Source organism: Sceloporus occidentalis, unplaced genomic scaffold (genome assembly GCF_023333645.1).
Source record: "Sceloporus occidentalis isolate IW3139 unplaced genomic scaffold, rSceOcc1.0.p SCAF_6, whole genome shotgun sequence".
Classification (NCBI taxonomy): domain Eukaryota; kingdom Metazoa; phylum Chordata; class Lepidosauria; order Squamata; family Phrynosomatidae; genus Sceloporus; species Sceloporus occidentalis.
In genome coordinates, this window is record NW_028316986.1 from 71869794 (window position 1) to 71881804 (window position 12011).

General features: G+C 43.7%; 1 protein-coding gene across 5 annotated transcripts in view; it reads left to right on the forward strand.

Moving 5' to 3' along the window:
- The window catches only part of RPS6KA2 (ribosomal protein S6 kinase A2), a 264581-nt gene that overhangs the window by 91768 nt on the left and 160802 nt on the right, over nucleotides 1-12011 (forward strand). The window contains exon 1 of one of the 5 annotated variants that reach the window (XM_089530034.1): nucleotides 11543-11661. The exons of the other annotated variants lie outside the window; for them this stretch is intronic. Coding sequence (XP_089386160.1) covers nucleotides 11563-11661 — 99 coding nt within the window. The 5' untranslated portion in view covers nucleotides 11543-11562. Of the gene's footprint in view, nucleotides 1-11542; nucleotides 11662-12011 lie in introns of those variants that run through there. 5 annotated transcript variants of the gene reach the window in all.

Sequence of the window (12011 nt, forward strand, 5' to 3'; positions counted from 1 at the left end):
TCTTAGTGTTTCTGCCCTTGGCAGAGAATACAAAAGGAAGTCTGTTTCCATATTGGCCATGTTGCTCTGGCATTTCTGTGTCCCCCATTCATCTCACCCAACAGTCCCATAAGTAGACTGAATCTCCACATAATGGTGCAAGAGTTTCTTATAGTGCACCACAGAATGACATTTGTTTTTGTTTTCTAATGTGTTGCTCTTGTACACATCTTTTTGCATCTTTATTTTATGTGGTGCTTTTTTATGACTTTGGTTGTGAAGTTATCTCTAGCTCAGTAGGTTTTCAGAATTGCTATCTGTTTTATGTGAAGTCGAAGGCTTTCATGACTGGCATCCATAGTTTTTTGTGGGTTTTTTTCTGGGAAACCATCTCACCCTGGGTAGATTTCATTTGCATTTGCTGGGTCTTGATTTTGGTGTTTTTCAGGACTGGTAGCCAAACTTTGTTTACTTTAAGGGTTTCTTCTTTCCTGAAGTTGTCCAGGTGTTTATGGATTTCAATGGCTTCTCTGTGCATTCTGACCTGATAGTTGTTGGCATGGTCCAGAATTTCAGTGTTTTCAAACAGCATTTTATCCCCAGGATGGTTTATAACATGTTCTGCTACTGCTGATTTTTCTGGTTGACCCAGTCTGCAGTGTCTCTCACATTCCTTGATTTGTGTTTGAACACTATGCTTTGTGGTGCCTATATAGACTTGTCCTCAGCTGCATGGTATGCAGTAAACTCCTTCAGCCATGAGAAGGTCTCTCCTGTCCTTTGCTGAGTGCAGCATTTGCTGGATTTTCTAGGTTGGTTTGTAGACCATTTGGTGGTTGTATTTCCTCACTAGTTTCCCTATTCTGTCTGTGACTCCTTTGATGTATGGTAAAAATACCATACAGACCATGGATGATGAATTAAATAGACATCCTGTGGCCTTGTCATTTAACAACAGAACAATACACAGATTAACATGCAAATCACTCCCTCTCAACCAACAGTACAATATATGTACCCCACTCTCTTCTATGGCAGCATTCTCTGAAGATGCCAGCCACACTGCTGGCGAAATGTCAGGAAAAACTCCTCTAGAACACAGCCTTATAGCCTGAAAAACCCACAAAAAACTATGCTACCTGTTTCTTCAGTCTGACACTTGATAGCAATATCAAATATCTCCAAATCCTGTACAGATTTTTACAGGACGCATTGTACAGCCCCACCATATAAATTATTATTATAGGTTATATAGTATTCATTTTACATTTAAAATGTCTTTGTGATGGGTTATTAAGTATTCCTTTCTTTATTAGATATTTAGTTGTTCGTAGCAGAGTTGTCACTAGGGTTGGAGTCACCTGGAGCGGTAACTCATGGTGTCACCCTCTCCCCCTTTGACCTCCTCCCATACTACACCATATAGACTCCTTAGTAATGCTTTTTTCTTATAGTATTACTCATAAATCTTAATTCTCATGTATCACTGAATGTAATGGCAATCGTTGTGACATAAACAATTAGCAAAATTATACCTTTAAATTACAATATCTTATGCACAGCCTAAATTACAATATCATACACACAGTCTACCACTACATGTACATAGTTTCATGTAATTAAAGTGAAAATTTGATAAGAAGTGGTTTTTAAAGAGAATTTAATTAGGTGCTTTAGAAAGAACTACTGATCTTGAACACACTTGAAATCTTAGACTCAGTTTATTTTGAAAGCTTAAGTGGGGTGGGGTGTTTTCAAGATACCAATAAGATATAAGAACCATTCAGCATAAACATCCATTTCAAACTTCAGGTGATTTTCCCCCACCCCCCTTTGATTCCATAATATAATTTTAGATTCTGTACAGAAGTTTTTAAAACCCCCACAAATCTTACCTAATAAATGCATGCATGCTAAGTAGGGTTGTCAGCACCTATTTATAGACAGTACCTGCTTCTTTAATAGTTGTGTAAATGAGGGGATTACAGATGTTGCTTGTCACACTACCAGGTAATAAGCAACACCTGCTAAAATTCCCTCTTCTGCATGACCATTAAATGTACAGGAGTTGTATCCAATTTTCACTTCGTCAATCCTAAGTATTCACACAATTAAGGTGCTATCTATCCTAGTCCTTAGGAGCAAAGTGGGACACTGAATTCAATGGGACACAATAGATATACAATACATGCTAACACTGGATATTTGGAGACAGCAACAGTTGAAGTGATACCAAGTGAGGGAATGACTTTGTGATGCACATTTTCCTCACCCCACCCCTGTAAACAACTACATTGCGTGAATCTGAAAAATTAGAGTGGACAGATGCAAAAGAGGACCGGGCGCCTGCACCTTTAATAACTGCGTAGATGAGGGAATCTTCAGCAGTTGTTGCTCATTTGACACACAATGTCAACCCAGGACATTTCCCTTCCTGGGACAAAGGACCAGATAGCACCACCAGGCTCCTACTCTCCAAATGGCAAATGGGACTGGAAGTTGTATTTGATTTCAACACTGGAATGGAACACCTAGATCTAGTGTGGCATAGTGATCTCATTGTTGGACTAGGACTCTGGAAGGCCAGAGTTGATAATCCCTGCTCAGACACTGCAGAATGAATGCTGTTTGACACTGATTTAACTGCCATGGCTCAATGCTATGGAATTCTGGGATTTGTAATTTTGTGAGATATTTAGCCTTCTCTGAGAGTTATCTGGTGCCACAACAAATTACAAATCCCAGGATTCCATAGCATGGAGCCATGGCAGTTAAAGCACTGTCAAACTGCATTATTTCTGCAGTGCAAGTTCAACCTTGGTGACCATGGGAAAGTCACATTCTCTCACCCTTAGCGAAAGACAATGTCAAATCTTCTCTGGACAAATTTTTCCAAGAAAATCCCACAATAGGTTTTCCTTAGTGTTGGAAGCATGCAACAACCAATGGCACAGCTTCCCCCACAGCACCTGAGGACAGGTGATGTGCCAGAGGCAACCGTTTTTCCTCCATACCTCTTAAGTGCTTAGCATCTTCTATCTGAGACAGTTGCTTGACAATGCTTAATAGTAGGGCTATTCCTGAAATCACTCTTAGATACAGGCTCCCTCTCCTCTTTCCCATCTGGCAACCTTATTAAAATACACTGTTTATCATAGTCATGGGATTTTGTTGTTACTTGCTGTGAAGTTGACTTCAACTTACTGTGTTCCTATGAGAAACCTCCAAGAGCCCCAGTCATCAACTGCAATATTCAGGTCTTGCTAATGGCTTCCTTGATTGAATTAATCTACTTATAGTACAGTCTCGTTCTTCCTACTGCTTTCTACTTTACCATGCATCGATCTTTTTCAGTGAGCTACATCATCTCACGATATGTCCAAAGTATGACAGCCTCAGTTTAGTCATCTTCACTTCTAATGAAAATTCAGGTTTGATTTGCTCTAAGATTTGTTAGTTTCTCTTTTTATCGTTCCACGGTATCTGAATAACTTTTCTCTAGTACCATATTTCAAATGGATTGATTTTCTTCTTGACTACTTTCTTCAACACCTTCACAACCAAGTCCTGATATTAGATCTACAATGTAGCAGTCATCTCTGTGTAAAGCAGAGCTGGACAATTACTCTGGGGTGTCGGGCAGTTTTCACCCCCAGTGGCTGCAACATGTTTTTTTGTTTTGAAAAGCTATGTGAAGCTATTTCCAGTTTCAGTCAATTTTTGGCCAGTTTATGGATTTAAAGCGGAGACCTCTATGGATTGCAGGGAGTGAAGGAAGCGAAACTGTTTTGTTTATACTGGCTTGGCACTGCTTGAGGGTATCTGGAAGTAAAAAAAAGTATGAAAAATGGTGAGAGTGTCCTGGGGAGTTGCCAAGATGAGGTTGTTAGTCACATAAATTGTAGATAGCTTGGCCCATGAATTGTACTTTCCCCACACTGCTGTAAGGATCAGAACAGTGAGCTCATGTTGCTAACCACCCCACAGGCCATACCCCTGTCATGGCCGAGGTAATTTAATCATTATGGAGACAGTCCAAAACATCTTCTCCACTGGGAACATAAAACAGATATAATGAAGGACCTGTGAGTAAGCTTTCAGGCTTATCATGCCTGGATGGACTAAATTACTGCATGCTGGAGTTAGTGTTGGATACAGCCCATCGTTCTGCACTGATCAGCACAGTTCCTGGAGGCCTAAGCAAATAACCTTCTTCTGCATAATCTTGGGAAAGGCATTATTCATCACTCTACATTATTAGTTGTACTGCTGAGTACAGAGAATTAGTTACACAGGTGCTCACAGTAGTGGACCTCTTGATAGTCTGCATTCAGGGATCTTCATAGGAATATAAACATTGCCTTATACTTTGTCAGATCATTCATCTAACTAGCCCAGTAATGTTGACACTGACTGGCAGGGGCATTCCAAAGTTTCAAACAGGAGTCTCTCTCAGCCCTGTTTGTACAGCCTGCTGGTCACACGTTGCCCATCCTGGTTGAAAAGGCTAGGGATTAAACTTGGGGATTTAGATCCAGATCAAGGACTTCGCTGTAGCCCTTCTGCATGAAGCACTCTGCACAGTACTAAATTTGTTTACAATCTTTCATTTATATTCATGAACATGCCATGCATACGTACATAGATTTGAAGGGCTACACAGTCTGGAGACTTAAGTTTCTGATTATTTTATTCATAATTCCATTCTTATTAAATCTGGGAGAAGGGTATTGTGCTGTGCACAGAGACATATAACCCTAATCCCAGCTTTTTAAAAGCAGGGGTAGGTGAAGCAACTTCAGGAAGGGGAAATTTGGCCCAGAGCCACAGAAGGGGAGCAATGTAAGTAGTATTTCCCCGCCTATCATTGTGTCACTCTATCTCACCCCCATTGCTTTTTCCCCTAAGGATTCAAATGGGATATTTGGTTGTCATGTCTTACAATAGGTAGTTAGATCTGGAAATATTTGCATAACAATACTGCAAAGTGCTATTGCAGGGTCACCCAATGGGTTTCTATGGCTGACTGGGGATTTGAAACCTGTAGTCCAACACGCAAACCACTACACCACACTGGCTCCCATAGCCCTGGCTTAGTCTTATACCTACCTTGATTTCCCCTCCTAATTTTTAAAAACTCCACAGAGAGTAAATTAATTATTTACTACCATGAATTTCTAATTGCAGTTTGCATATTGTAAGTTGATCTGACAGTTGTATGTTTTATAAATATAATGAGGCAATTTCCAACTTAATTTATTTCTTGGCAAACACCTTTTTTACAGGACTCACTGAGGAAATTGGGTGTTGTTTAATTTAGTTGTTAGACTGATGGTTCAAATATTATGAGAAACAATCTTGGCTGCCGTCCTGTATTCTAGTCCATGTGGAACACTTACATTTACAAATGTGCAACTGTGTACAGAATCATAACTCATTTCCTTTTCTTCTGATAGTAATATTTAACAAAACACAGAGCATTGCAAAGAGGCAGTATGATGTAGTGGTTTGACTGTTGGACTGGGACTCTGCTGGACCAGGGTTTGAATCCCTGTTCAGCCATGGAAACTCACTAGGTGACCTCAGACAAGTCACACTCTCTCAGCCCCTCTGAACAAATCCTGACAAGAAAACCCTATGATAGAGATGGAAACAATTTGAAGGCACTTAAAAACAACAAATAGAGCTTTGCAAAGTGTTCATGCATTTTTATGGTCATCTACTCCAACTTACCTTTCACTGTATTCCTAACAGTTGGCTGTCAGACTTTGCTTAAATGCCCCTGCAGCAGAAACCTACTATTCACAAGGTAGTTTGTCCCACTTCTGAACAGCTCTGACTGTTTGGAAAGTTGATCTGATGTTTAAACTAAATCTGCTTCCTTGTGATTTCCCATCAATGGTTCTAATCCTGCCTTTCAGAGGAACATCAGATTCACTATTTCAATAATCCTTACTACCACCCCATAAATTAGGTCAGTATTTTTATCCTGATGATACATATGAGATTAGGGGCTGCTAGTAGTTCCAGTGTCAGTGGAGCAGTGAATCTGCACTGTGATTTATTCTCAGCCTTAAAAAAGCTATCCAGGGTGCTTAAGCTTATCTCCCAAATAGTTTCAACATCTTGCATAGCTCCTTTAAAAGCCAGAGAAATATCTGGAGCAGAAACACTTAGATTGGAAACACTGCAATACGGAATGGAGTAAGGAGGTCTCAAAGACAGTGACTGAGGCCTAAATTTCATTGCTACATGTTGATGCACAATTGTTTCAACTAGTATACTGTCAACTAGTTTTGTTGGATTTAGGTCTGAAAGAACCCTGGAATAAGTCAATAAACGAGGGAAGAGCATCTAGTTCTGTAGGACAGAAGTGCCCTGGGATGTGTATGGTGACTAATGTCCAAAGCACACTGCAGAAATAATCTAGTTTTGAGGCTGCTTTAACTGCCCTGGCTCAGTGCTAGGGCACTGAGAAGGCTAAATGTCTCACAAAACCACAGTTCCCAGAATTCCCTAGCACTGAACCAGGACAACTAAAGCAGTCTCAAGTTGGATTTTTTCTGCAGTGTGTTTTGGATTTAAGAGGATTTTGAGAGAAGCAGGATGATGATAGTGGTGGTGATGCAAATGACAATGCCACAACAATGGATAGCAATGTGATCCTGTTTGCATTCTATCCCACCAAGGATGGGAAATCTGGTTAGGTGTATGTTTTGAGAGAGACAGTGTAGTATAGTGGTTTGAGCACTGGACCACAAATCTGGCAACCAGAGTTTAAATCTGCACTTGATCCTGTAAACCCACTGATGACCTTGGACAAGTCACACACTCTCATTCTCAGAGGAAGGCAAAAGCCCCTCTGAACAAAACTTGCCAAGCAAACCTCATGACAGGTTCACCTGTGCTATTGTGAAGGCACACAAATAGAAGCTGTTTTGGCCTTCAACTAGAAGGCCCATCCAGCAATAGTTAAGGATTCATGGAGGTTGTATCTCAAAACATCTGAAGGGAGAAAGGTTCTCTGCTGCTCTATTCATAGAATCATAGGCGGGTTACAGACTGCCCGTTTGGGGCGGTCTGCACCCGCCCCATTCCCCGGTGTATCGGGGCCTCAGTGGCTAGACCGGCAGCCGCTGAGGCCCCGATCCGACGCTTTCTAGGCTGCGGGGAAGCGGCAAAAGGCTACTTCCCCACAGCCTGGAAAGGGGTGTCCTTGGGGCTTCAAGCCCCAAGGACACCCCGTGGTGGTGGGGAGGAGGAGAAAGGGGCCACTTGGCCCCTTTCTCCTTTGCACCGCTGGGCGCAGCCGTGTGAAGGCTGCGCCCAGCAGCGCAAACCAGGAAGGAGCTCTGAAGCGCCCTGGCGTGGAGCGATGACGTCACGTCCGCGCCGCCCCATATAGAGGCGGCGCGGTCGTGATGTCGTCATGGCGGCGGCCGTGTGGAACGGCTGCCACCATTTTGTGCATGCAGAGCGCGCACTAGGGTTAAGGGGTGCGGAAGCACCGCCCCTTCCTAACCCTAGTACACGCTCTGCGCGTACTATATGGCCCGTCTGTAACGGGCCATAGAATCATAGAATCGTAGAGTTGGAAGAGACCACAAGGGCCATCCAGTCCAACCCCCTGCCATGCAAGAAATCTCAATCAAAGCATCCCCAACAGATGGCCATCCAGCCACTGCTTAAAGACCTCCAAAGACACTCCTCTAAGGGAGTGTGTTCCACTGTCGAACAGCCCTTACTGTCAGGAAGTTCCTCCTAATGTTGAGGTGAAATCTCTTTTCCTGTAGCTTGCATCCATTGCTCTGGGTCCTAGTCTCTGGAGCAGCAGAAAACAAGCTTGCTCCCTCCTCAATAAGACATCCCTTCAAATATTTAAACAGGGCTATCATATCACCTCTTAACCTTCTTTTCTCCAGGCTAAACATCCCCAGCTCCCTAAGGCGTTCCTCATAGGGCATGGTTTCCAGACCCTTCACCATTTTAGTCGCCCTCCTTTGGATACACTCTAGTTTCTCAATGTCCTTTTTGAATTGTGGTGCCCAGAACTGGACACAATATTCCAGGTGCAGCATGACCAGAGCAGAATAGAGTGGCACTATTACTTCCCTTGAGCTAGACACTGTTAAGTGATATTGTCTGAGAGAAGGGATTATAATGGTGTTTTCTGAAACTATAACCTCAGCACTTTCCCTGTCTTTGCTTATATTTATGCAGAAATCAATTGACCAGCAGAATACCCTTTGATTCTTAAATGCTTATGGATCTGATAAGCAATAATTATACATCACCTGTGCCTCTTTATAAGGGTGGTCTCTGGCCATCTCATCCAACTAATGAGTAAAGGGAAATTCAGCTTCTGAGCAAGGATGCCTTTAGATTCTTGTCTTTTAGCAAATGACATTACCAAAAGGGAAGTGGTATATGTTTCATGAAACAAGTGTGCGGAGATAAACCTAAGGGTCTTTGTTAATCACACTGAAATGGTAAAAGTATTAAAGAGATTTGTACTGCTCAGGTAAAGAGAAATGCTCCCATGAGAAATGGCCAGAACAGGTTTCCACCAGTGAACTTACGTATCTTTACATGGGAAGGGAAGGGAAGGGAAGAAAGGAAGGATGGCCAAGGACAGCCTCATTCCACTCAGTGAGGGAGACTGTTCTGTCAGCCATTAGCCCATTATTACTATCTTGACAAAGAGAACCATTATCTCATTAAAAATCTAAATAGGTTCATCATAATATTGCTAAGCTTGTTGGTAATATTTGGTGACTTCATACGCACTGTTTCATGCTGTTATCTTCTTTCTGTATTTTTCTCTGTTTCGGTACTACAGCAGCTCTTCCCAGATGCTGCCCTTTCAAAAGAATCTTCTGTTTAGCAATGTACATTCTTTTCTTTTTTAAAAAAATCCACTCAGCATTAGGACTCTACTGGAATTGCCTTCAAATATTGTAGTAAAAATTGCAGTGTGGGCAGAGAGAAAATATTTAACATTTACTTTAGAGTGGCATCTTTTATCAGGCCACCTTAGAAGTCACAAAAGACCATGCAAGCTTGCTTCCAGTGTCCCCAGGCACTGTCTTCATCAGACAAGATGGTAAACAAAGCAAAAGGGAGGGCATAGGATCTGCATCTGTTACAGGCTTAAGACAGAAAGTGGCAGGAGGCATTGCTATTTTGATGTTATGTGCCTTCAGGTCTGTTCTATCTAACTTAAGGTGATCACATCCCAGGTTTTTCTTGACTAGATTTGTTTAGGGGAGGTTTGCCTTCTGAGGCTGAGAGAGTGTCACTCATCCACAGTCAATAATTGAGTCCCAGGCTGAATAAGAATTCAGACCCTGCTCTCCCAGAGTCCTAGTCCAACACTGAAACCATTACATGAAACTGGCCCTGAGAGGAGGCTGCAGACATTCAAATTAGCCTCTGCTGAGTCCTAAAATGGCTTCCAGTGACCAGGGACTCTCCCAAGGATTACTGGGGAAAGGAAATAGCCCTTGGTGGCTACTGGATTCCATGTCAGTGGGGCAATGAATTTATTCTGGGGTTCAGCCTGAACTTTAAAAGAACTCTCAGAGGTACTAACCTCCAGAACAGGTTCAGGACCTTGTCTAGCTCCTCTAAGCAAACCTATAATAAATTCAACACCCAACTGACTTAGAGGCTATCAGCCACCACTGAAGAAAATCTGGTTCCTCTCCATTTCAGAATATAAAATTCAGCTGTCATTCACAATCATTCCTCATTCTTGGCTGAAATGCAGAGGGTGTTTTGGCAATGGAAAACAAAAGGGGGAAGGGATTAAGGCAGGGGTAGGCAACCCTTTTGAGCCGGGGGCCGGGTTGCTGTCCCTCAGACAACTGGGGGGGCCGAAGCCAAAAAATAAATAATTAAATAATTTTTAAAAAATTAAATAAATAAATAAACCGGGACAAATGTAGGACAAAAGTTTCAAATGGAGGGCACTTTTTAAATAAAAAATGGAGGACACGCGAAAAAAATTGCTGATTTTTTTAAAAATGTTAAGATAAATGCATGTTTCTGAGGCTTCTATAGACAATTGCCCCACCATGCCCCTCGCACGAGACGCCAAAGGCCCCGGTGGCAATCGGCGGCAGGACTGGGCTGGGGCCGGTCCCAAGGCCTCACTGGGCCGCATCCGGCCCGCGGGCCGCAGGTTGCCTACCCCTGGATTAAGGAGTTATCGCAGTCACAGAGTTAGCAGATATGTTTGGTGGTACTGTATATGTGTGCCTTCAAGTTGCCTGTCAGAGGTCAAAGAAAGGTGGATTGATGACCCCATGCATTTAGTGAGGGGTCTCAGGCAAGAAATACTCAGAAGCAGTTCTGCCAGTTCCTTCCTCTGAAATAGAGCCAACAGCACCTGGCATTTGTTGGCAGTCTCCCACCCAAATACTAACTCAGGACTGACTAGTTCAGATGTAATCTAGTATCTTTAGGGTATTTAGGCTGCTAAGTTGTACAGTTGGTCCTTCTTATCCACATATTTTTTTATCCATGGATTCAAGCATCCACATCCTGAAAATATTTTTTAAAAGTATAAGTTTCCAAATCATAAGCCTTGATTTTCCATTGTATATAAGGGGCACCATTTTGCTGTACTGTTATATCTAATGGACCTTGAGCATCCGTGGATTTTGTTATCCATGGGGGTGGGATCCTGGAGCCAAACCCCAGCGGATAGAAGGGACCCACTGTAAAATCAGAAGAAGCCAAATTGAGCAGAGAATAAAAGCCATGAAGACCCACTGGGAGACTTTTGGCAAGTCACACTCTCACAGCCTCAGAGGAAGGCAGAGACAAAACAACCAACTGACTAAATCTTGCAAGACAACCCATGGCAGGGTCCCCTAAGTGGGGAATGACTTGACAGCAACACAGCCACAAAGCTGGAGAATAAAATCCCAATTGTAGCTAATACAATTTTTTCCTCCAGTGTATATGATTCCAACTCTGAACTAAATCTTGCATTCTCCTGGTGTCCCAGGTCCTTTGAAACCACCTCAGTCCCTGCTGGAACTGGTCCCTTCCCCTGGGAAACTGGTATGGTGCTTTCTGACCAGGCTTTGTGGGAAAAGTCTTACTCTGGGTACGGATTAGGAAGATCCCAGCAGTTTTCACATGACCAGAAAAGAGTTAAAGCGGTGCCAGACCGGGTTATCTCTCCAGTGCGGATGCAGATGTTTTCTGCATCCCTGATGGACAGCCTGCCTGAGAAGGAGGACCTTCTCTCTCTCTCTCTCTCCTCAAACCGGACCAGGATAATTATAGCCCTAGTTTTCCCTCTTTCCGCTGCAGCAGTTTCCCAGCCTCTCCTTCTCCTCCTCCAGCAGCAGCAGCAGCAGCAGCAGGGCCATGTGAAGCCCCGGGGAGGCTGGTGAGGGGCGCCCTTCTTCTGGAGGAGGAATCCCCCGGGGGTCTCTCCTCCTTCCCAAGCCCACCCACCCACCCACCGCCCCCCCGGGAGCCTGGCTGGGATGCCCGGGATCAGGGCGCCCTCCTAGCGCTGCCTCCTCCTCCTTTGGCCCAGCAGCAGCAGCAGCAGCAGCAGCGGCCATGGAGATGAACATGAAGAAGTTCACCGTCCGCAGGTTCTTCTCCGTCTACCTCCGCAAGAAGTCGCGCTCCAAGAGCTCCAGCCTCAGCAGGTTCGAGGTAAAGGCCCCGGGAGAGAGGGAGGGGAAGGGCAGCAGGGCGCCCAGGGAAACTGCTCCCCTTGCCCCAAGGGCCACGGGAAGGACGGGCTCGCCATCCCTCCCTCCCTCCTTCCTTCTTTCTCTTCTTTCTTTTCCTTCCTTCCTTCTCTTCTTTCTTTCTTCCTTTCCATCCTTCACTCACTCCTTCCCTGCTTTCTTTTCTTTCCCTGTATTGCTTTCTTTCTTTTCTTTTCCTTCCTTCCTTCCATCCTTCCTTCCTTCCCTCCCCTTTCCTTCCTTCTTTTCTTTCCCTTTATTGCTTCCTTCCTTTCTCTTCGTTACTTTTCTTCCATTCTGTCCTTCCTTCCT